Source organism: Calonectris borealis, chromosome 3, assembly GCF_964195595.1.
Source record: "Calonectris borealis chromosome 3, bCalBor7.hap1.2, whole genome shotgun sequence".
Classification (NCBI taxonomy): Eukaryota; Metazoa; Chordata; class Aves; order Procellariiformes; family Procellariidae; genus Calonectris; species Calonectris borealis.
In genome coordinates this window covers 127,597,214-127,622,157 of record NC_134314.1, presented here as the reverse complement: position 1 = coordinate 127,622,157, position 24,944 = coordinate 127,597,214, and the positions used below count along the sequence as shown (strand labels likewise).

The following is a 24,944-nucleotide window of genomic DNA, read 5'->3' as shown; positions in this document are numbered from 1 at the left end:
CGAGGCCCTTCTGGCTTCGACCCGCGGCCCAGAGCGGGGTCCGGCGGGTGCCCCTCGCGGCGGGGCAGCCCCGAGGGCGGCCAGGCCGTGCCCAGCCCGGGCCTGGCGATCCCCGGGGGCAGAAGCCGCCCGGCTCTCCCTCAGACGGGCGGCCCGCGGCGCCTACGATTCCCGGCGTGCCGCGCGCCCCGGAAGTGACGGCGTCTCGCAGCGCCGCCGCGCCCGTTGCCTAGCGACCATGTCGGGGCGGCGGGCGCGGGGCCCGCTGCAGCGGGTGCAGCGGCGGAGCCGGGAGCTGCAGGCGCAGGTACCGGGGCGGACGGCCCGGCTCGGGCTATGGGCGCGGTGTGGCGCGGCGCGGCTCTGACGGCGCCTGTGCTGTGTTGCAGGTGGAGGCGCTGCGGGCGGAGAGCGCGGCCCCGGCCCCCGGGCAGCGGAAGGCCCTTTCGCAGAGGTGAGGCACTGCCCGAGGGGTCCCCGCCCGCCGCCCGGCCCCTGCCCTCAGCCTTCCCCCCGCTCTTAACTGTAGTGGCGCTCCGAGGCCGGGAGTTGCATAGCTTAACTGTGTGTTGTGGAGAGAACCATCTCCTGGTTGCTGTGAGCAAAGCCCCTGGCAGATTCATTCCGTTCCCCGTCACCTTGGCGTCAGAAGGAGCAGACAGTTCCCTGTACACCTTTCGGTTTTTCTCCTAATTGTACAGGTCTCTTCCCAGCCCCTTCTCACTCCTCCGTTTTCCAGGCGGAAGCAACAGGGTAGCTGCTTGCCAGTCCTCAAGGGCTGAGGTGGTTTTAGGTGGGAACTTGCACATCCGAGGTAACAATCAGCTGCCGTTTGGGCTCGTATTGGTATTTGTCAAGCTGCACGCACACAGAGCTGGGCGAAGGTCTGAGTTTCTACATCTACACCTTTCAGTAAGCACGCATGATTTGCATCACCCATCTATCAGAATTTTAAGAAAATGCTCTCTCTCTGTCTTGCTTTCAATGCAGATGTCTGCAGCTGAAGAAATTGGTGGATGAGAATACAAATGCTCTTCGTAATTTGACAAAAGTAAGTACGGGGACAAATTTGTTAATGGGTTTCTCCAAAATGCATCACGGTGAGTATTTAGAGAACACCAGCCTCCTCTGATTTTAGGTGCCTCAAGAGCAATGCCTAGCACTGCACAACCCCTGACTGGGATCTCCGAGATCCATTTATGTTATTTAACAGCACATTTTTAATGCTTTAGTGTGTACGAGTTCTGCCCTTAAAATCTTTTATCAACACAATACATTATAAAATGTTTATCAACCCAATGCATTGTATTGAAAGCGGAGAACATAGATTTCAAATTTAACACGAAATTTCATCTTGGCAGAGTAAAAGGGCAAGAAAGATGTCACTAAAGAGGAGTGACAGCAGCCCAGGAAGGTGAAAGCTTGTAAGACACGTCTGGAAAACTATATAGGGGAACTTGATCTTTGATTCTTTGAGCAATTTGTTGTCTTTCTCAGGCTGATGAGCCTGCGCCAGTGGGGAATTATAATCAGAGGAAAGAAGAAGAAGAAAACCTATTGCTAAAACTCTCTCAGCAGCTGCAGAAACTTGTTCTTGTCTTGGATCAGGACAATGTGACTACGAATTATGCAGTGTAAGTAGCTTAAGCAAATAAATACAGTCTGTGCTTTAACAGAATTGTACATGTAGGGTTGGAAAGGACCCTGATAAATTGTTAGCTCATTCCCTTAACATACACAGAAGAGCCAGCTCTTACGGGGCTTGTTTTCTTGATGCAGTCAAGAACGACTGGCTGGAATTTTCTGAGGGCGTTGGTTAATGGCTGAAATATAATGAGGCTGTTGAGAGGCGAGGATGCAATGTGGTCTGTACGCTTAGGGAGGAAACACCATTGGGATTTTGGAGTTTTTTCAGATCAGGACAGAGAGTAAAACACAGGAGTGAAAATTCTGTATCTGGATAACATCCTTGCAGCGAAGCCCATATTGTAAGGCTTTACAGCAATTTCAAGAAGTTTTATTAAAATGATAATGAAAAAAGTTTGATTTATTTTGGGTAGAGATGAGGAACATCAGAAAGATCCTCAAACAGAAGATGAAAATGGAGAAGAGGATGAGGGTGAAGATGAAGAAAGTAGTGAGGAGGAAGACAGCGAAGAAACAGATGATGAAGACGAGGATAAATTGTTGGATGATCCAAATGTTAAAGAATGTATTGCAGTTGGAAACTTCAATGCACAGCAGGAAGGGGATCTCACATTTACGGTAAATATGTCTCTGTAACAGTTTTTTGACATGCCGGTACTGCAGATCATTCTGTATTAAGCAGTAACTGTAATTAAAGCCTACGCTGCTGGGATTCAGCCAGTTCCTTGGGGGATTCGGGGAGAAATGGCTTTTCCCGGTGTACGTTTGGCTTGGTGGAGTCCGGTGTCCTTTTGCCACCTTCTGTAGTGGCAGGGTCTGTCGCGGTAGTCTGCAATCTCTGTTGTGGGAAAAATTATGTTTTTGTGGGTTTTTCAATTGTGCCTGGAGCCGTTTTGAAATATTTGGTTGTCTTTTGTCTCTGTCTCTCCTTCTAATGGCAAAGAAAGGCGAAGTCCTGCTTATACATGACAAGAAGGCGGATGGCTGGTGGGTAGCCGAAAACTCGAAAGGGGAGAGAGGCCTCGTTCCTAGAACCTATCTTGCGGTTAGTGTGCTGCAACCTTCTTCTGTTCTAGTCTCACCTCTGTTGTTTTGTATATATTAATGATAATATAGCTGCATAAAATTTATCATAATGCTTACGTGGGGACTCACAGCAGTGTTTCGCCAGTTATTTGGAATAACACCATGTTTGTATACATGTGTATGGAGATAGCTAGCGAAAGCAGTGTTTTTGTGCCGTGTGAAGATGTAACATGTAAGTGCAGAGAAGTTTCTTGCATATGAAAGTCATAATCTTTGTCACTAAAGGTCAACTCTGAAGACTCCAAGCTGCTATGGACTAATTCGGGCTTTTCATCATTTATATGAAATGTGAGTCCACGTAAATGTTGGAGTATTTTGTAATTTGACACAGAAGAACCTTTTCAAAAATAGATTTTAAAGTTTTGTAACTTTTGAATTTTCATTTTTAGAGTGGCTTACAATGTTCATTTATGTACTTACGCACATATATCCAGTGCACAACTGTGGTGAACATTTAAATGTGGGTACAGTTTGGATTGAGTGAGTCCAACCTTTACCCCGTGGAACAGAGCTTTTCACAGTGTAACTAAAGAGCATGTTGAGTAGCTAACGTTTTACTTCATGATGCTGATGTATTTCTCTTTTTAAAGAATCCGCTTTGCAAATGCATTTTCTTGCTTACTTGTAGGAATACTCCAATCCCTTGCTGTAACTGCAGAACCAAGGGCAGAGTTCTACAGTTACAGCGCTATGGAGCGATAGGTCATTACAGACAGAAAATCTCCTCTTCTAAACTATTAACATGTGCTATGGTTGGAGAAAGCATTTTTAAGAACAGAACTGTGAAGAAATAATGCACGTTCCTTTTTTTAATCTGAATTACAGGTCCATAATGAAGGTACTGACAGCCAAGAGCAAACTCAAGAACACATAGAAGTGGTGGATGAAACAGCAGATGGAACTGAAATTAAAAAAAGGTAAATGGATGATGCAGTACATTTCTTACAGTGAGAATACCTCACAAGGGTATCTGGTTCTTTGTGACTGCATTTTTCTTTTCAGTACAGCAGACACCTGCTTTTTTTGGAGCTTGCAGAAACACTTTTACTTGAGTGGGTTTCTTTGGGAGTTTTGCTTTGGTTTGCTTCCCCCCCGCCCTCATAAAATCAAAGAGTGATTTTCTTTGGTCATTTCTTTGGGTCATGTATCGAATTATGTTCTAGCTCCTGAGGTAGTCTAGCAATTAGTCTTAGTAGCTGGAAATACATCCTTATTAGATATCTCAGATAGATGTGGTTATTAAGCTGCTGGTATTTAAAGACAAACCTGTATTTAGTGTTTAAATTTTTGTCCACACGAGGATGATATATTATAAAAAATGTGTTATTTTTCTTCCAGAACAGATTCTCACTGGAGTGCTGTAAGAAGAGCTATCACAGAGGTAGGTGTATCTCTTACGAAGCAACTTCACCTACCATAATGTTAATTATTTTGTAGACGCGGTTTGCTTCTACCAAACGCTGTTTCTCATAGCACAGGCCAATGTTTTTAATTAACATCTCTATCTTGTTTTTTGTAGCAAGAAAGTCTAAGGTTCTCTAAATGCTTTAGAAGTAGGCTGCAGCCCAGTCCGTGTCTGAATGAAGGTGCAAATGAGATGTCTTTTCTTGTTTTGCCACAGTAGTGCTACGCCATTTCTTTCAAGGGTGTGATTTTGTTCTGTAATCAGCTGCTCTGCTGCTGCTTTGAAATGGAAGGGGGGTTTAACAAAATGGGAGCCTGGCTGGGTTGATGCATGAAACGGAGTAGAAGTAGTTCCTGGAGATGGGCCAGATTAGCTTCAGATGAAAAGTGACGGATGCCCCAGGTCTGATATTGGTTGTGCGAGAGTTCTAAATTAGGATAGAATTAGACGTTAAATAGCAGGAATACTAATATCTGTTTGTTTTTTAATAGAATGATGCAGTAGAGATATTGGCAACCATAGGAGCAGTTCCTGCAGGATTCCGCCTATCCACACTTTTCCAGCTCTTAGAAGAAGGTAAGGTTTCTCGTAACAACTGCAGTGCAGGATTCTCAAGTGTCTGGGGTGAGTTTCTTATCCTGGTTACTAGCCTATTGGACTAAAATCAGTATTGCTTAATTATAATTGGTAATCTGTACAGCCTATATTTGACCCATCAAATAATGTATAACAGGCTTTCTTTTTTTCTTCAATTAAGTTTTAATTTATATGTGTGAAATCCTGGCCACACGGAGGCAATGACAAATTTCCTAACGGTTTCAAAGATTTTCCTCTTTGGAAGATACTTCCTGTTGATGTTGCAGAAAATTATTTTTTTCATCTTCGCTTTTTCTCGGAGATCTTTTGGAGTCTCCTCACCAAGTATATTACACATCTCATACTTTCTTAGTCTTTTTGTTTAAAACTGTTTCAAGTCAATAGCTCTTTTTGTTAATCAAATTATTGTGCTTCTGGAATGAAATACTGCAGAACACTTACAAATAGTAAAAGTACCCTTTTTAAAGGGTGCTTGTAGAAGATACCTGCATAGTTTTGTTTGGACCAGTCAAATATTCAAATGGACTTAGCCACATCTGAATTTTGGGTGTTGTTCATTTTGTGGCAAAAAAGATCGTAAAAAAAATTAAGAATTTAAAAAATTACTCTTGTTGTAGGCAGTCAGTTTCGAGCAAGTTACTTTTTGCAGCCTGAACTTACTCCATCACAGTTGGCTTTCAAAGACTTGGTGTGGAACTCTGAAAAAAATACTGTGAGTATTACTGGTAAGAAAGCTATGGTGCTTTTGGTTTGAGAGAAATGACAGGATCTGCAGATGTGAATTGCTAGCAATATTTCATATTGGTGGGTAAATATTGCTGTGAAACAGATGATAGATTTCCATGTCAATCCAGACTCCTTAGGCAGTAGATGTTATCACATACTACTCTCTAATACGCAAAAAATCGGTAGAAATTGTCATGTTGGGTATGTTTTAAGAGTCATGTTTCATCTTAAGTTTGTGGGCTCCTTCCCTACCTGGGGTGAAGCAGATCTGCATGGGTGACTAGTCTGGATTTTTAAACCATGAACTTCTGCTACGCACTGTGAAATCATTCGTCTTCTTTCATTTTGGCTAATGATTATGTCTTGATTTGCACCATTTTTAGAATATTTCTTTCTTCAAACTTTGATAGGAACTTCTGTTTGTCACACTAAAATATTTGTAGCCGTCTCCTCAGAAGAGAGCTAAAGGCTTATCAAGAAATTTTGTTGCTGCTGCTAATACTCCACAAGCTATGTGGTTAGAAGAATCCAGTCTAGTGAACAGTACACTCTATCATCTCAGTAAATAAAAACAAACTAGTGCCACATTTGGGAGGAGCCTGTAGATTTAATCTTTCTTCTGTTGTCTGTATTTCAGATCTATCCTAGACCAACTCGAGTATCCCTGATTGTAACTTTATGTAGCTGTAAAATGATTCCTCTCCCAGGAGTCAGTATACAAGTTCTCAGTAGACACGTTCGGCTCTGTCTATTCGACGGCAATCGGGTAAGTTGTTTGGCTATCAAAAAAAGTCTTGAGGTGTGGATCTCTCATGCTGTGGTCCCTTTAGTAGCCAACTCCTCCAGTTGTCTCACTCAGAGAGAGAGACACACACACACAATCTGCCTCCCAAGCCGCTTAACTTACTGTCCGATTAGTCTGGCTTGATACTCGCCTGCGATCACACACTGACAGACGTACCCTCACTCCCTCCAGCTGCAATCACCGCAGACATGTCGGCCCCCAGTGACTTGTGGTCTGGCTAGTTGCTGGCATCTAGATGTCCACACGCACATGCATTCAGAATAGAGAGCCCATTCACCCAGAAAAATAGTTATAAATGGAGTTTAATGAAAAAACAGGACAGACTGCACTGATCAGGTGCTGGGCATGGCCAGACACGCATACTTATCCCTCTATTTTCCCACCCGTGTTACTCCACAAAGCACCTTGATCCCTCCCTTTGTCTGCCTTTGGTTCCTCCCCTGAACATCCCATAGTAAGTCATGTGCAGTCCCAAAATGCTCTTCCCCTGCATGCCACAGTGTCTCATATCCCTAAGCAGCAACCCCTTTCAGTCTGTAAGGTGATCCAGAGAGCCGCTCCTTTTGACTCACCATGACGGGCGTCACACCCGGCCCCTGGGCCGCCCTGGGAGGGGCTGGGGCGAGAGCTCCGTTCCTCTGAGTCCTCCTCTGAGTCCGTAATTTCGGTTCCCCCACCTGCCATTGTGCCTCTTTGCTCTGCCGTGTTTGTGGAGATGAGCCTTTTCTGGGCTGATCTCTCTCCTGCGATGGGCCTGGGAATAGCTGGGTCAGGTCGTATTCAGATTGCCCCACCTGCAGTCGTTCCTCTGTGCTCCTTTGTGCGTGTGTGTAGAGCAGCTTTTTATAACGGAATCCAACGCTGACATTCTGGTGGTTTTCCTCCTGCTGCACTCAACGCTCTTGGGGGCAAAGGGACTACTACTGGTGTATATGAACCAAGGATGGTTGGAAAATGCTCTCTGGCTTCAGGGAAAACATCCTCTGTAATCCTTTAAACTGAAACCATCTGATCAAGTTGAAGGGAAAGCATAATTTTATCTTTGTTGTGCGCAGTGTTGGATTAATCTGGGATAATAATACTGCATTTTCCTAAAGCTGCGTAACTTTCCAGAAAAACTTGTCTTCGCTTTTTTCACCGCTGTCATGCTTTAGGTGCTGAGTAACATTCACACAGTGAGAGCTACATGGCAACCTAAAAATCCTCAAACGTGGACCTTTTCTCCAAGGGTAGGTATCTCACTCAGGGAGTGACATAGCCAGTGACTATATTTACAGCTTCTTATTTAGTGACGTCTATTACTTCTGGAATTCGTACTGAAATAAAACATACCGCAACCAAAATGAACGTGCAGAAAAGACAAGACTTGCTGAAGTGCATGAATTCAAACTAAACTAAGTGTTTTAGCAAAAACACTTTGGAGAAAAGAGTTGGAGGGAAGGAGAAGTAGCAGGAGGGACTGGTGATCCAGCCGGTGGCACTGGTTAACTTTGAATTGATATCAGGCGCATGCTACATGGTGTTCGCGGAGAAGGGAAGACGCTAGCCACTTTGCTTGTGAGCTTTTGCTTTGATTTCATTAAAAAAAGAGCACATGCTTTGTCCTATGTTTCAGGTGCCATGCAGGGCCACACTCAGAGCAGTAGGGTTGTCATGTTTTACCCCGGTTGTTGCCGTGTTCTTGGAGGGAATTAAGTGCTTTTTGACATCTAAAGTTCTTTAACAGCTTGTCATCACACACAAAAGAAGTACCGTGGTAGCATAGCTGTGTTTCATGGCAAGTTAAAGAATAAGGGGAGCAAGGTTTCAACTGAAATTAGTTCTCTACTCATAATTTTCTTTTATATGCAATGGGATTGGGTCTGAGATCTTACGTGAATGAGTGATGTGTTTGATGGCCTTTAAAAATCAGAGGTTTTTTTAATTGGTACATTCACTTTTTTTTTCCTTTTCCCTCTCTCTGTATTAGGTAACGGGCATTTTACCCAGCTTGCTGGATGGTGACTGTTTTGTCAGGTCCAACTCTCTGTCTTCAGACATTGGTATATTATTTGAACTTGGCATCACTTATATTCGCAATGTAAGTGTGTAAAGTTGCAGTATACATCATTCCAAGCGCAGGTTTATAAAGTGAACCAGCTGTCCCATATTCGATGTTAAGCTGCAGTATCCCAGCAGTGAACTGTGAGATCCAAATGGAAATTTAGCTGAACTTTTCCTAGCTTACTGTAAGATTGTCTTCCTTTTGGCTTCTGGGAGGGAGGAGAGAGATGTTGGGTTTTGGAACTTTTAGTTCAAATATTTAGAGAATAAGAGACTTTCTGACTAGTGGACATGAAGGTACCTTTACTTACATTGAAATAATTTCTGTTAATCTGCCAAAGATTTCATGTAACGTGATCGCAAAGACCAATTCTCTCTTCACTCCTGCATTGTTTTTCTATCTTTGTGATTTGTTTCAGACTACTGTGCTATATAGTTTGGAAACTAAAATTTTAACTGTTTAAATAGCGTGGACACTGGTTTCTAGCTGCGATTGATAGATATATCCTATCCATCTAGGATATGCTTCTGAAAAGTACAACGGGTAGTGACACAGTAAATAGTAAAGCCCATAAGAACTACTGTAATAGAAGGCGGATGCATGCAGGAGCGTAAGAAACTAATATTTGGAGGATACGGTGGCTTTTCGGAATAGGTCACTGTTCTGAAAGATCTCGGCTACTCTGTCTACAAGACCGACTCAAGTCTTGCTGCCTCTTTCTGAACACTTATATTTTCATTATGGTCGCAGGCTTCCTCAGGTGACTCTTGGCAATCAAGTAAATCATGGGTAAAAGATGAAAAGTGGGGTAACCACAACCGTTAGCAAGCAGGGTATTAAATAGTGGGTAACAGAATTCTGAAAAGATGGATAGAGAAGTTGCAAAGGGGAGTACTGCTGTATTTTCTCTTTCACTCATGCCTGTATGAACTTAGGGTGCAAGAGTGCAGTGCCTGTGGAGATGTGGAGGAGAGACATGCTGATAGCGTGGTGGGGATGCAGAACTGTTGTGCAGGGAGATAAGTAGAGTGTACATCTGTAGGAAACTGGACTACGTAAGTCCTGGTGATGAACAGCATGTTGGTAAGCGATGCAGAGACCCGATGCTAATTGGAGTAGTCAAGATTATGCAAAGTTGTCTGCTTCTGTTTACAGAGTAAGTTTAAATGAAGGCTGGAGTGTTTACAAGTTCCTACCTGTTATTAGTGCTTTTGGGGTCTGGAAATGGATGGGCTGGCACACAGAATCAGCTCCCTTTCCCAGGCACTGTCTCTGGTACAATGAATGAAGCCTTCTGATCCACAGGGTCACTGGCTTGGAAATGGTTGACTCTGGAATCAGATGGGTAAATCCCCTAGGTATATTTTTCTATCTCCTTCTTTCTGTCCTGCATTCTTTAAAGCAGTGCAGGTTTGGGAGTTTTTACCTTTGTATCTGTGCATTTCTTCTTCTTCAAGAGCTTGGTATACTTAGGTTTCCCTTCAATGTGTATTTCTTGGCTTTATAAATCCTCATCTCTTAAATATGTTCGTGGATGATCAACTTCAGCATAACTGTGTGTCCTGTTTGGTAAATATCTTCAAACACCTGTGAATGTGACATAGTCAATGGTTGCTTACCACAAATCTGGGGCCTTTACCCTTTTACCATTTTTATGTGATTATTCTAAATAATTGTTTGTCATTCTGGTTTAGCTGCTCAAGTTATTTATGCTTCTCTTCTCTTCTAGTCAACAGGTGAAAGAGGAGAGATAAGCTGTGGCTGGGCATTTCTGAAGCTTTTTACTTCTAATGGAATGCCTGTTCCTTCCAGGTAAGCTTATTATGTTTTCCTTCTCTCTCTCTTTCTGTATTTATATATGTATGTATATATATCTGTTTTAGGCTAGGAGTAAAGTTCATATTTCATACTTGCACACTGACATGGGCAGGTGTAATCCAGACTAATGTGCAGGTTGTACTGGGTCTTTCAGTGAGAATGCTGGTCCTGCTTCCACACCCAGTGTATGTTCTACTAAGTTTGTGTGGGAAAAGTGCTCCCTGGACCCAACATTCAGGTTTGAAATGTTGCAAGTTAGTATGTGTTTAAAAATATTCTCCAGTGGAATTTTAAAACTATGGAAATGTCTGATTTAATAGGGAGTTATTTAGAGTTTTGTTTATACAAAATAGAATCGTTACCTAAATTGAAGGTGACAACGTCCTTTTTAATTCTGGCCTCTTCTTTATGTGCACTTTGCTGTATATCCCTTTGCCATTTAAGATTAGGAGATTGGTTTGTGAGACTTGGAAGCAGGTAAGAGTAGTTGTGAATGAGTCTCTTACCGTTCACTTGGAGAGCGTGAATAAGCTTACATTTTGCAGCTGATTTATGATTAGTTGATGGGTCTAACAATCTTAAAGAATGATAAAATGTACATATTTCTATTTTATTAAACGTATGAAAGTTTTCTGTTAATTTACAGAAGTGATTCATTGTAAATTAGACTCGCAATACTTTGTTTTTACCAAGTATATATATGTGTGTGTGTGTGTGTATTCTGAATATATTTGGATTATAGGGCAAAAAAAAATACGCAGGGGAGACCCCTACTGTTCTATAAGTTTCTAAATCTCTTCTAAATCTGATCTCTAACATTTCATTAAGTTAGGCATGGTATCTACAGAGTGAAATTGCATGCTTTCTTCAACAGTGACTTACTCTTGACAGAACTGGGATTATGTTATTCTTCAACGTTTTAAATCTTCCATATCTAAAATTTGCTACATAAGCAATCACACCTCAAAAACATTTCAGTGAAACAATTGCTAAATTTCATGCAAGAAAAAGACTGGAGTCATGTGGAAAAGAATCAATGTTGCTAATTTCTTTTAAAATTATTAGCTAGTTTCCCAATGTAATACAAGTTTCAAATTTATCGTTTGAGGTTTCATTACTTAATTAGGTGTAGTCATTTCATACAAAATCCTAGTCATAACATCAAGCACCCTGTCAGTTTTTTATCTGAGATAGCAGGTTTCTTTCTGTCTCAGAAAGCGGTTGTGCTGTTCTCGCATATCCTTGCATCTTTTTATTTTAACTATGCTGCTCTTCTTTCACAGGATGTATGAGCTGCTATTAAATGGTGGTACTCCCTACGAGAGAGGCGTTGAGGTTGACCCATCAATATCAAGAAGAGGTGTGGTTTCTCCTAAACGTTATATAAATGCAATGATACAACAAATGCTATACCTATTTCACAACACGCAGTGCTCAGCCAGGGCTCTCATTAGCATGCAGTCACCACAGCCTGGTTTTGTTTTGTGTGTTCCCATTTTGCATAAGAGGGAGTCGATTGTTAGGGCTGGTGGGATTCAGAACTACCTGCCAGTGCTAATGTTTCTGTAATTTCCAGTGTTTGCAGGTTGAAGATTATTTCTGATAAATGTATTCAATTATTTCTTTAACTGCACTTAATGCTTCTTGGCTATGGGGTGATGGTGCAAGGCTCAGCGGTTACACTGGTCTAAAGAGTTCCCAAGCCAGACTGTTCAAGTCCCATATCATCAATCCCACATCACTTACGCACAAGTTCCACATGTGCATAAATGTGCTACAGAACATCTGTACTGATTTTTCCCTGCGGGGTTGAATAAAGCTTCACTAAGAGTTGGTTCAGACGATAGACCACTTTTGTTTTAAACAAAGGTGGCCACGGCTTTCCTCTGGAAGCTGTAATAACATCCATTTGCCAGTGACAAATGCTGCAAGCTATAGAAGGCCTTTACCTTTTGGGTTTGGACGCTTACCTCCACATGACTCCATGCATATTATGAATCCACCATCCTAGAGAGAGGTAATAACTTATGTTAGACCAAATGTTGATACAGCTGATACGTTGATATATTTTCAGATGTTCAATTCCTCCAGGTTTTTAGACCATACTTAAACCATTACAGTTTTAGCAAAACATCTCTTGCCAAATTTAAATGTCCATTCTTGCAATATAATTCTTAATGTTCTTTCAAAATGACGGATTTCATATTGGGTATTTATTTCTTAAGCAGGCAGTGGTGTTTTTCATCAGTTTATAACACTCAGGAAACAGCCTGTACTTGCAGTGAAACTGAGGTCATTAAGTGCGCAGTCAAAAGACATCCTGAAGTAAGTATGCATGTGTGCTGCCATAAAATGGACAAGTATTTCAGATAGCCTCGAATGGTTCCAGAGGTCTAAAGTGTTCCCCTTCCCTGGAACACTGGCTATGGAAAAACCTGAGGGTCATGTCACCTGCATATTGTACTTGATCTCTGTTTGACACTTAGAGCTATTTTGTTGAAAACAACTAAAAAGTCTTTAAGTTTAGATAATATTGAAAACCGCAACAGCAGGAGTCTGGCTGTTATAGCTTTATCAATATACACCTTCAAAAGTTGTGATAGGTTCATGGATTTGCCAATACGAGCTACTAATCATCTCCATGAAGCTGTCATTACTCTCAAGTTTTGGTGAACAACACTTCCTAGGAGCAGTTTTGAATAAAAATCTCAACTGCATGTTGTTTATTTTCCCAATAGTTTGCTACCAGAAACGTTAATTGGCAGTATGTGCTACATCCATCTCTTGATATTTTATCGACAAATACTTGGTGATGCACTCCTGAAAGACAGAATAAGCACGCAAAGCACAGGTAAGAATTGCTGTTGTGGAGAAGAACTCGGTAATGGAGAGCATGTCAGAGAAAGATCAGGTTCCTAAAAAGAATTATCCCCTCCAGAGTCTCCCATTTGTAAGAGAAAGCGTCAGGAGCAACTCACTGATACAGGGTACTCGCAGAATTTTGTTCCCTGGTAGTGCTGGCACTGCCCGACCGTCTCACAAGGTCAGGAAGTCGTGCTTCCTGTGCAGAGGATTTCAGTGCTTTAACTTTCAGTCTGCAGGTGTTGTAGGGACAAATAGAAAGCTGTTTCCCTTTTAATAAAAAAGAACAACCTCTTGCTGGTGGTGAATACCACCACTTGGTGTGTTTGCATTTCAAACTAGTGATATTTCAACTCGCAGCTAAAGTGTTGCCCTGTTTGACATTAGTTCACATCACAGAATGCAAAAACCACAAGAATAGTTTTGTTTTCTGTGAAGTATGAATGAAGTGTTTTCAGTGAAATTCTCATTTAAAAAAAGCCTATGTAGATGGGTAAAGGGTTATTCCAAATAAATAAATAAATATAAATAAAAAGTAAATAAAGGATTATTTGGAAGAGAAGGGTTTCCTTTTCACCACCCATGCAATGAGAGATTAGAGATGCACACAGGTTTACTCATTCATTTCTAGTGTATGCATGTTCTCTGAGCTATAGAAGAGATTAGGCAGATGTTTTTGTCATTGAGGCTAAGTCATCCTCTTTATTGTTTTTTTTAAATTATTATTTACTTATTGGCTAATGCAGCAGGGAGAGACAGAAGCAGAAGAGTTCTGGTTTTAGAACTCAGTATCTTGCTCTGACTTTGCAACTCTGTATCTTATTCCTTCCACATCTTTCCTTCAACAGAACTGTAATAGTTTATAGTCTTCTCCATTTTAAAATCCGTTTGAAATATGGAAAAATTACATTTCTTAACTATACTACCTACTATATTGGTTACGCAGAGTGATTTTCTTGTGTTTTCTCCCATCTCTTCTCCAGACTGAATTATGTATCATCTGTTCCTACGGCAAATAAATCTCCTTGTGCACTTACTAACATTTTTAACTGACAATCTTTAGCCATACTTAGGCCTCTGAATTACAGGTTCATCTTTCAAAGGTGCTCAGAACTTAACTCCCTTCCTGATTTTCTTGAACTTTAACATACATTCCGAGTATACTGATTTCAGTATCTGAAAGTCAGACCCTTTCATAAATTAATGCTTTATTTAATAAACTTATCACAGAGAAACTGAAAATGCTTAGTTTTTAAAGGCCAGTGGAGAACCGCTATACTTACTTGATTTGATCTTTATAATGTAGGACAACAGCTGATGACCTCTCCTGGAGTTAAACTGCATTCATTTGGATTCAGACTTTATTTGAAATGATTTAAAGGCTTTACTCCAGCATTTCAGAAGTTGTTCTGGTAGCCATTTTCTACTTTTTTCTGGTGTAACAAAAGAAGATTTCTCTTATTTCAAAATTAACTATCACTTTAGAAATAGGCAACTTAAAATGCCTGTTAGATTTCACAAAAGCAATCAGTTCTTGCTTCCCTGAAATGTTTTGTTATTAGTAAATGTTTAGTGTTTACTAAACTTTCCATCAACTTCAACATGAAGAAACAACAGTGTACATTAAATATTTAAAGTCACAAGAGAAAGAAAAGACTTCAACCAAAATTCCTCTATGTTACTTGTAGCACTCTTGTAATCTTATCTACAGTCTCATTAACTAAAATAACAACAGGACCCCTGCGCCGCCGGGGTTCAAGATTTGCCATGCTTTGTAACAGAGAGCTTTGATTCCTGCCAGTCACGGGGAGGCAGCTCTGCCCTGCCCGATTTTGATACAGCCGGCCCGCTCAGCTCGAACAGGAGACCCCGCTGTTACCCGGTAGCTAACCTGAAAGGCGTGCAGGAGACCTATGCAGTTTGATGATGTGCCCCATTTGGTAAATCTACTATGCCACTTGTTACCCGCTTATCTTAAAATCGCACACAACACAAGCCAGATTAAGGTAGAATGAAGGTGTGTTTATTCATAACATCCAAATCAGGCAGCACAATTTCAGGTGTTTATAAAAAAGACAGGTGCAGAAATGAGGAAAAACACCTCAGTCTACCCCTAGGTTACATCAGTAACGTCTCTTGCTTGCTGGCTTCTCCTACTAAACCAGCAGTCATGTTTTGTGCGTCTCTCCTCTCTCAGGTTAACTGTCTCTCAGCCCCTGAGAGTTTCCTACAGCCAGAGAGAGAATGCAGTTGTTAGAGAGCTTTTCTACTTTCCCTGCTGCTCGGGAGACCTATTATAGCTAATTTTCCCTTTGAAATATTCTGAGGGGAAGGGATATGTTGAATACCTTGATGTGTTGATACCTCGAAAACCATCCTGTTTCTTCCTTAGCCTTGAATGTGTTTGTTTTCTGTTTCAGAATTGATCTGTAATCCTATTTTAGCAACTTTCCCTCAACTCATGGATCAACCAGACCTGATGGATGCACTTCGGGTATGTTATCTACGTAGCATTCAATTACATCTGATATGCCAGGATTTCCAGAGAGTTTGCAAAATTTGAGCTTTTTTATCCTGCAAAAAGATAAATGGAAAAGCCAAACAGCAGAAAAGTTATAATCGTTTCAAGTATGTGCAGATCTCTTGTGTCTTAGTGCCTTCAAAACTGCAAGAGAATGCTCGAGTACATGCAGAAGGGATGCAAAGACATAAAAGTTTGAGCACTGCTAGCCATGCAGCCACAGCAAGAGAGTGCTCAGGTGGATTAGCTGTCTGAATGTTTGTCTGGCTTCTAGGACAGTGCTGCTTTCATGACAGGTGGGAGCTGACTTAGCTTCTGACCAGCAGGACAGTGCTCACCGTATCTACACTGAGTCCCTCACAGGTGTCCCAGTACCAGACAACGACAGCCAAGTTATTTCTGCCCGAAAGACACTACTGTTAGAAGTTGTCAGCCTTTGGGGTTAGGCTGCATTTCTCCATGCTTGTAGGGTGGAAAAAAAATCAACCTCGGTTGTAATTGGTTTTTGTGAAAAATGAATCCCCTTGATTTAATTTATATGGCTCGGATAATTTCGAATCTCCAGATCCTCAAATCTGTAAAATTTGGTGGAATGGCTGTTTACCTAAATCAACTCAACTGGCACAAGGGAGGAATGGGGAGTGTGAGGGAAGTGGGACTGCAACAGGAGCTTAAACTATTGTGGGATTGCAGCAAGAGAGATTTCTGCAGCTAAAAATGGAATTGCTTTAAATCTCCACAATCTCAGTCTGATTTTACATTTCATTTCATTTTAGAGCGCTTGGGCAGATAGAGAAAGAACATTGAAGAGATCTGAGAAGGTAATAAATTACAGGTTTTTCTTTGACATATATTCAATCTAATTCGAACTAGCAGCTTTCTGTGAGTATTACTTCTAGCTAATTTTTCCTCTCACTGTACATTTACTTAGAAAATCTAGATACGCTAAATGCAGTTCGTAACGTTTCTTACCCATATTTATAACACTAAACTAGGAGGAATGTGACATTAACTTGTAACTTTCTGTCTCAGTGTTTGTATATGGTTGTTCGTGGGGAAGCTATTACAGGTTCACACCCAAAGTGTGGCTCCCTTTCATGATGTGCTTCCAATACTTGACTGGCAAAAGCTTCCCACTGATACAAAAGGGGCTGTGTATGCTCACAAAATAATCTTTCCTCCTCCAACCTCCGAGCTCCAGTCCTCTCACCGTCTACCTGGAAAAAGGCCCCCAAATCTGCAAATCTCCCTACCTCAGACAGTTGCAATCTCCCATTTTGGCCTGTAGACAGCTGGAGAAGAAGTGAATTGGCCATGTCACCAGGCTTACCCGTACCTTGTCCTACCTCCTCTGGACAAAGAGAAGCTGTAGGTAACTGCATGAGAAAGGTGTTGGCTCTTGATCGAAGACACTTCACTTGGGAGCAGCAGCAGGATATTTCATTCATTGTGCATGCTACTGAATAGACACACAAGGAGATCTCCCCACTTATGCAAACAAAACAAAATGCTGTTGAGTCAGAATCGCTTTTTCAAGGCCATTCATCCAAAATGAAAGCGGATCTGCTCAAAGAATTAGTAACTCCTCGGTATCCCAGAACCATCCAGTTTTACCTGATTTGTCGTGTGCCACTCCCATGGGAGGATTGCTGCCTGGCAAATTCTTACCCCTTCTTGCATGGTTATATGACGCTTAGCTGCTAAATCTCCTGCCGAGACGTGAACTCTTCAATGCCAGCCATAGCACTCACGTTTCCGGAACATTTCCGGAAGAGTCTCGGTGGTCAATGAGTTTTCCAGGATGCAGCGCTCTGTGTGTGTCCTTCGTGCATGAAGGGGTTTTTCTAGTGTGCGTGTGGAAAACGAGGCATACAAATCTTGTCTAGTTAAAGTGGTCGGGATCCTTCAGTGTTTGATAACGGACCAGGCTGATTCCTAGTCTCTGGGGTTTGCAAACTGGTCTTTACAGGGGAGGGTATAATTCTCGCCACAGACAGAACGTCCTGTCAAAGTGTGAAATAACAGTACTACGGTGTGGCCTTACCTCCTGCTAAGAGCCACGTGCTGCGAGGAGCGTGGGATTGTTGCAACTCTCCGCCTAGGGCAGCAGAGAAACGAGTGGAGTTTGGGCTTCCAAGGCGGGGAGGATGCGGCACTTTCCCGGCGGCCACAGCAGCCTCAGTCTGTACCTGCAGAGGCTGTGGGCAACAGTTGTCACACACTGGTGTTTTTAGGAAGAGATATAAATACCCCATGAGCAAAGGGCTCTCAGTGACTGGTGTACAGATCGCTGCTTTGGAGTAACAATGGCAGGGCTTGGCTGCGTATCGCCACTCTGTCGTTTGGAAAAGTAGGTGGGCTGGAGATCAGATTTGTTGATCTATAGTTTATGTAGTGTAGTTCTTGGTGGTGAGTTTGAGGCTTATCCGAGCTAACTGACGTTTGTTTAGGGAGGGCAAATCTCTTCCCGTTGTGATCCTGGGAACTGGGGGTTAGTTGAATGTTTTCTTGTCTGTTTTTTTCCTATGTACAATACTTCTGAAAAAGTGCTTGGCAACACCGCGTATTTGCACTGAAGTATTTTCAAATACTCTTCTCTGCAGAGAGATCGAGAATTTCTGAAGTCTCTGTTTGTCCTGGTGTACCACGACTCTGTCTTCCCTCTCCTCCAGTCCACTTTCCTCCCCGACTACAAATGGGCTGAGGAAGAGTCGGAAGCATCTCGCTGGAAGGCAATTGCTGACTTTTTGAAAAAGAGCCGAGAGAATGACGGTGCACTTCAGTATCTGCTGTCGTCAGAAAACACTCACAAAGCCTTTGATATCTCAGAGCTGGCTTACGATTTCTTAGGAGAAGCGAGGAAAAACAACCCTGGAGTATGAACGGATTACAGAAGAACAATTCAGGCTATATAAGAATGGGGTAACAATATAAATAAATTCTTACCAAAGAGAAACTGCGTACTATCTGAATTGTAATGAATATTTTAACATGTTTAACATTTTGAGAGAGGTTAAAATTATTTTATCAGTTTAACTAATGGAAATTATATTTTAAATTTTCCCCTTTGCAATGTTAAACAAGGCTCTGGTTGTCTGTTGCTACCTGTACCTGTTGTAGCCACGTCGCGTGTCGTATTTTGCCTAAGCTGAGCAAATGCTGAGGCAGCACTTTTCTCCTCTCATGCAGCTTCCAATTAATTCCCAGTTTTGTTTTAATCAGGGTGAACAAAAGACTCTTTGTCCCAGTAGGCTGGTAACAGGCAAGGAAAATAGCAGTGATCTTTAAGAATGCTGCTGAGCAAGGTCAGCCAGGTTAGGAAAAAAAAATCATCTCTTGTCCAATCAGTGGACAGCAGGTTGCTCTGTATTTAGACTGTTTTGCTGTTTTTCTTTCCCACTCAGGAAAAGGTTGGGTTATTCATAGGAATGTGCTTGACCCACCTAATACAAATAAAAGCTGGTGAGAATTCAGGGCACGCTGTTTCCCCAGCGCATGGCCATGCCGTACGGTAGCTCCCTCTGTGCTGACTTTCTAGGGCAGGCTAATGAGCTGCGGGGTATCCCTCAGGTGGGCCAGGATGTTAAAGGCTTCTCTTCCCTGAGCAGTTTGTAACCACAGGCCGTACAGGCTGCCCGCTCCCAGTGGGAAGTTATTAATCCGATATCTCTTTTGCTCTGGAGTCTCTGGATGCTTTCTGCATGGTGATGGGTACGTTGCCACCCTGTCCGACGAGGTAGGTGGGCATCGAGCCACCTGTGGATTTAAGTCTGAGCCAGGCACTAGTTTTGTCTGGTGTGAAATGTTTTAAAACAAGATCTTTCAAAGGCCACAGCACACTGCATGGACCCTGAAGCCAGCTCCCACTGACAGCATTTGTAAACTGGAGCCTCCCGAAATGCCACAAAGCACTTCCTCCCGGCCTAGGAGGGGCTCGGACAATAAGAAACATCATAGATTTGATCTTTGCTCTGTATTGGCATAGAAGCCAAACTCCTAGGGCATCACTTGGCTTTCCTAACAGAAAGATACGATATCTTACTAGGTGTCATCCTCTTCCTGCTGCAGAGTATTGCCCGAGTTAAAGAGGACAGAATGACTTCACGAGGCCATGAGGCAGAGATGCCACCTTCAGCCTTTCCTCCCACCAGTTATCAGTGAGTTATGGTGTGAGGCAGTCCTCTGGAAGAAAAAGCCTGTGCTTGTCAAATCCAAAGCGCATCTGCCAGGAGGTAGAAATCAAAGCTGTCCCAGCAGCTGTCCTTCAGACCTTTCTGGGCACTTAGGAGCACGCGGGCAAACCCTCACATCTTTTACCAGTGTGTTGAGTTGTCTGTAAAAAATGTTTGGCTGCAAGTTTTCGAAGGCTGGACGTGCCGGTGGGTGTGGGGGAGTCTGACGTGAACACCAAGCAGAAACCTGAACAGAAAGGGGAGGAGGCAACAACAGTGGACGCAAAAATATTTCAGGCTTGAAAGCGTGCCAAGGACAAAAATTGACTGCAGGAAACATTTCTGCCCCGGCGTGGTGTAGGATTTTTTTTCTTTCCCCTCTCGTTAGAGACCTTGAATTGATTGTGTGCCGGTGGCGGAGCCGGGGTCCTGTTGCTCTCCCGTCCCAGTGTTGGCAGCAGGGTGTGTGAAGCCAGCCGCAATAACCGGAGGGCTGCCGAGGGCTCCTTCAGCCGGAGGAAGCGGCGTGGTGCCAGCCCGGGCTGGTTTCTGTGATTACGTCCCTGCGGGTGTGTCGGTTAAAACCCCGCACGGGAGCGGCACAGAGCAAGCAAATGTGAGCAGAGCGGAGCCGAGAGGTCGTGGCGCCAGCTGAGAAGCGATGGCCTCGGCGTGTCCCCCTGCGGCCTCCACACAGCCCGCCTTGCCCTCCGGACCTGCCGTCTTCAAAACTGTCCCCTACGCGTTCATCCTACCAGAGATAGTGAGTATGCCGAGCTTTGCCGCCTTACAGCACCCCGCTAATGGCTCTAGCGAATCTAAAAATCAGGGGGCAGCCCCCAAAACGATCCTGAAGACAGCGTTAATGGAAATAACGACTTTTTTTTTTAGCTTATACTGAATGCACAAAGGTGGTCTTCGTGATGTGTTTTTTTGGAACAGCTTGAGGACAAGATATGCTCCAGCTCCATCCCAGAGCCTGTGTGAGGGTCGCCGGCTTCTGTGGGGCTGGGAGAGGCTGAAGAGCTGCCGGCGCCTCCGGGGCAGAAGCAGCTCTAGTTATCGCATAGAAATTGCTTGAAAATCAAGGGAATTTCGTTCTCTGTATTAAGACTTTCCAAGGGCTTGAAGGCAGCTGGGTGTCCTGTAACGTGTGACACTCCATGGATCTTTCAATTGCTTCTGGGTCCAGAGGGCATCTGGTGGGACTGGCTGAGATAACCGCTGTACTTTGACATGACATAGCGCTGGCGACGCACACCACCCACGCTCCGCGGGCGCAATCGCTGTGGCTGGGCTTTGCCGTGAGCTGCCTGTGCCGACGGGCTGAGCTCCCCGCTGCAGATCTGGGGGAGTTTCACCCACTGGAGCTGAGCGGCACCGGGCAGGGTGAGCTTATCCAGATAACCCCATGTGCTATTTGTGCACGGTGAATATTTTAAGTGGATCCAGAGCAAGCGGCTCACTCTGGGCTGGCGTCTGGAGTCAGGAGGAGACTTCGTGCTGTGATTTCAAGCCCAGGAGATTAACGAGCAGGCAGGGCTGGGCTGATGCGGCTGTTCGCCTTTCCCAGATAAAGCACGTTTTCTGGCTTTTCCGCCAAAGCCCTTGGGGCGAGATGTTTCTTTGCATCAAACACGGCAGCAAACCTTTCCCTTTTGTAAGAAACTTTCTGAAGTATTTCCCAAGAGCATTCAGGGAAACTCGTGCCAGCTTCCGGTGCTGCTGTTGTGCTGGGGTGCTCCGAGAGGCTGGTCCGTGCTGCCCAAAGACGCAGGGCTTCCCACGGCTGCTGGGGCTGGCCTGGGAGGGAGGCGAGGAGGGACTCAGGGAGGAGAAAGGGGCTTTCCCCATCCCACGCTCATCGGAGGTGCCTGTGTTTGTCCCCGGCAGCTCTGCGGGAGCTGGGTGTGGATCCTCGTCGCTGCTACCTCCGTCTCCTTCCCGCTGCTGCAGGGATGGGTGATGTACGTGTCCCTCACCTCCTGCCTCATCTCCTTGCTGCTCCTCATAAGCTACCTCTTCGGCTTTCACAAGAACAGCGAGAACTGGAAAGTGCTGGTAAGGAGGGGCTGGGAAACCAGCAGATGTTGGCAGCAGCAGCGTGGGCGCAAGACCACCGTGGCTGGCGACGGGTTAGCTGGCCAGCTGCCGGCCCTTCTGCAACCAACCAGCCCTTTTTTCTCCTTTTGCCTTGATTGGAAATGCGGAGGGAAGCTGTGCTATGCTGTGGGTGCCGCATGGGCGCAGGGGAGGGTTCGGCATGGTAGGAGGGTTTGGTCCCAGCCCCTGTCTGGGCGTGCATGTCCCGTTTGAGCACTCGCACATGCAGAGGATGGACCTCGTCCTCAGGGTGAATCAGAGAAGGACAGTCCCCGGCAGGCTTTGATCCTCACCACTCCCTTGTTTTGCAGGACAGTTTGTACCACGGCGCCACGGCCATTCTGTACATGAGCGCTGCTGCCTTGCAAGCCAATGCGACCATCCGCTCTGAGTTCGGCCCCAACTCGCCGCTTTACTACCAGCTCAACAGTGCCGCATCGGTGAGTCAGTCCAGAAAACCCCAGGCAGGCCGGAGCACCCACAATTCCCCTTGGAGTGATGCAAGAGCAAATCTAAGCGCCACAGCAGAACCATCCCAAGCCCAGCAGTGTCACACTGGTCAGAGCTTCAGCTCCTCATCTCTGTTGTGTCGTGCAGCCAGCATGGGCTTCTCAGGGTCCAGCAGCTCATGGACAGCCTTGCGTGGCTGCCTCCTGGGAAATGTGGGGGGCTTTGCCTCTTCTTTGAGGCTGGAGAGAGGTCTAGGCTGGGAGGTTTCCCAAGGTCGAGAGCACTGAGAGGAGATGGGGTTAGACTCTCCCAGCTGACCCCAGCTTTTGCTCTTCTTCCTCTCCTGCAGTTCTTCGCCTTCATCACGACCTTCCTGTACATCCTCCACGCCTTCAGCATCTACTACCAGTGAGCCTGGCAGCGCCAGCTTCGCCTCTGCAGGACAAGGGCTTTCCCAGCACGAGGGATGCAGCTGTCTTCCACCAAGGCGTTCCTGCCCCGGCCTTGTCACCCACCCCATGGAGACAGCAGTTACTTTTTCACTTCATTGAAGGAGGGATTTTTGTAGGCGGTGTCGTGTCGGTGTGCTTGTGGGGACACCTCGTGCCTTGCCCATGGGCTACCCAAGGAGAGGGACTGGGTGCAGGCTCCGAGCCAGCCTCCCACTCCGATGTTCCGCCAAATATAGATGACCAAGGAAAGGGAAAAAAAAAAAAAAAAAAAATCACTGTTCCTCCAGCAAAAAAATTTCCTTTCTTGTATTATTTTTCTATCTCTGGTTCAGCTAGATCACTCCCCACGATGTAAATTCATAACAATAATAGAATATTGTGTTCCTTGACTTTCAGATAATTTCATTTGGTATATGCAGTACTTAAAATAAAGCATCTGCTAACAGTGTCTGACCAAATAGATTTTGACCACTATATAAGCTATGTTCATTGAACAAGCTAATTTTACTCTGCAAGAGTTAAAAATTTCCTTTCAAAAAACAGAAAATGTTCACAGACTTAGAAAGCTACAACAGACTTTTTAAACAAGTAAATCATAGAACTTCTAACAAACTTCTAGATATAGTATAAAACTACAGCATGAAAAGACTTATTACTACAGTTATTTACAGTAGTTCTTCTCCGGTGCCTGCTAGTTGCCATTACGAAATCTGCAGCTGCAGAGTTGAGTCACTGGCAGCGCCATCACCTAACACCGGCGTTACAGGCATCCCTCCTCTCTGCATCTTCAGCGCTGGAGTGACTGGGAGAGGGAGCTCCCTCCTCTCTCTGCCCCAGATAATCCTCCGCTTCTGGGATAGCGTTGACTCGCAGTACATCTAAGTAGAGAAGGTAGTCCTGGAGACAAGCTGGCAATGGCAATTCCCGGATAAACCGGTCCGATCGCAGGCGTTCACTCGTTAAAATGGACCGGATCTCAAGACGACAAAGATGAGACAGGGAAGGAATGAAGGCTAAAAAATTGAAAAACAAGTCAAACACTGAACGGGACACCATGGGATTACATCACTTGCCTACGGTTACCTGGTTTAGCTGGATCCCATCTGAACCCCCCAGTCTAACGAGGCAGAGTTCTTGATAGTGAAGGGCTGTTGCCTGCTAGAATCAGCATTTTCAGAATTTCCCTACAGGAGCTAGAAAAGTTACCTTAAACTTCTAGAAACAAAGTCTCAAAGAATCATTTTATCCTTAATCAAAAAGTTTCATCTAACCGGCCTAGAACAGCTACCTGCTTGGGGCAGGAGAGGCTCATGCCACCTTACAAGAAATGAAAAATTAAGTCTGTAAGTAAATCTAGCAACAAAATAACACAAGGGAAAACACTTTTAGGATAAGTATTAAATGATAGCATGATACGATGCCAAATGTTCTAACATATTGCTAAATAACTTAACTTAGGACAACCACTGTGCCAAAAGATACACAAACATGTCTGTAAATGTGCATTCGCTCAAACACAATCTTTCACATTATAGACCAACTTATGCTGATACAGAACTCTAGTGCCTCCAAACTCTCCTAGAGTGGCTTCTCCATTTATTTTTTTCACAAGGAATCTGTAATATTAACTGCAATCGTTTCTGTATTTCAGTATAGAAGGGTAAGTACGGCAGGTGTGTAACTCCACGGGACCATACGTTTTGCAAGCCTTCAGCTGGAGGAGTGAACACCAGTTCCTGAACTTTCCCACACGAACCCTTCATTTTTAGTTTCCTACGCTCACTCACGTGCCCAGCTTATCTCAGTTCAACTGCTTGGTACTTCTCTTGGCTGAAAGAATGAAAAAGTGAAAACTGCCCCCCCTCCCCTTTTTCCTCTCTGCTTTCTCTCTTCGGCTTTAGTTACCGGATGCTATTACAACACAAATATATTTACTGATAGCAAAGGAAACAAAGAACGAACTTCATCTAAATTTCCCCAAATAAAACCTTTTTTATTTTTTACTCCAAAGAGGTATTCTAATTAGCTTCAAATATTCCAAAGGAAGTATTATTTTATAACACTATCACTTAGACATTTTAAAAATTATTACAGACCCTTTTAAAGAAGAATTTGCTTTGAAATGAGTCACTAACAAAGACATCTCAGTGCAGTTTTTCAGTAACATAATGCATAGGTCACAGTGCATGACCTGTACGTTAAAGCTGCTTTTCTGAAGGGCGAATGCAGTGAGCATTAGTGTTTTCCTGGGCCATC

The 24,944-nt window shown here is 43.9% G+C and overlaps 3 protein-coding genes across 12 annotated transcripts in view; 2 read left to right on the top strand and 1 right to left on the bottom strand.

The window, feature by feature from the left end:
• The first annotated feature begins 220 nt into the window (after positions 1-220).
• NPHP1 (nephrocystin 1) lies at positions 221-20,644 on the top strand. 4 transcript variants are annotated; one of them, XM_075147827.1, is made up of 20 exons: positions 221-307; positions 390-454; positions 991-1,051; positions 1,498-1,634; positions 2,061-2,265; positions 2,591-2,692; positions 3,559-3,650; positions 4,072-4,114; positions 4,630-4,714; positions 5,353-5,447; positions 6,099-6,227; positions 7,421-7,495; positions 8,236-8,346; positions 10,040-10,122; positions 11,412-11,488; positions 12,357-12,453; positions 12,867-12,979; positions 15,411-15,484; positions 16,288-16,332; positions 18,115-20,644. In XM_075147827.1, exons 1-20 carry the CDS (start codon positions 239-241, stop codon positions 18,391-18,393), a joined length of 2,037 nt encoding a protein of 678 aa, XP_075003928.1. In that variant the 5' UTR covers positions 221-238; the 3' UTR covers positions 18,394-20,644. The 4 variants fall into 4 exon arrangements, with proteins under 4 accessions (XP_075003928.1, XP_075003926.1, XP_075003929.1 ...); XM_075147825.1 differs by having other exon boundaries at positions 12,354-12,453; XM_075147828.1 differs by lacking the exon at positions 7,421-7,495 and having other exon boundaries at positions 12,354-12,453.
• The window catches only part of ASB3 (ankyrin repeat and SOCS box containing 3), a 39,696-nt gene continuing 30,090 nt past the window's right edge, over positions 15,339-24,944 (bottom strand). For 4 of the 7 annotated variants that reach the window (XM_075147830.1, XM_075147836.1, XM_075147835.1 and 1 more), the window contains 2 exons: positions 18,623-23,701; positions 15,339-18,382 (listed from right to left, as the gene is read on the bottom strand). In XM_075147830.1, coding sequence (XP_075003931.1) covers positions 23,433-23,701 — 269 coding nt within the window. In that variant the 3' untranslated portion in view covers positions 15,339-18,382; positions 18,623-23,432. The remainder of the gene's footprint in view (positions 18,383-18,622; positions 23,702-24,944) is intronic. The other 3 variants (XM_075147833.1, XM_075147834.1, XM_075147832.1) reach the window with 3 other exon arrangements.
• LOC142081187 (MAL-like protein) lies at positions 20,203-23,133 on the top strand. Its single transcript, XM_075147843.1, has 4 exons — positions 20,203-20,446; positions 21,577-21,744; positions 22,098-22,226; positions 22,586-23,133. Exons 1-4 carry the CDS (start codon positions 20,345-20,347, stop codon positions 22,646-22,648), a joined length of 462 nt encoding a protein of 153 aa, XP_075003944.1. The 5' UTR covers positions 20,203-20,344; the 3' UTR covers positions 22,649-23,133.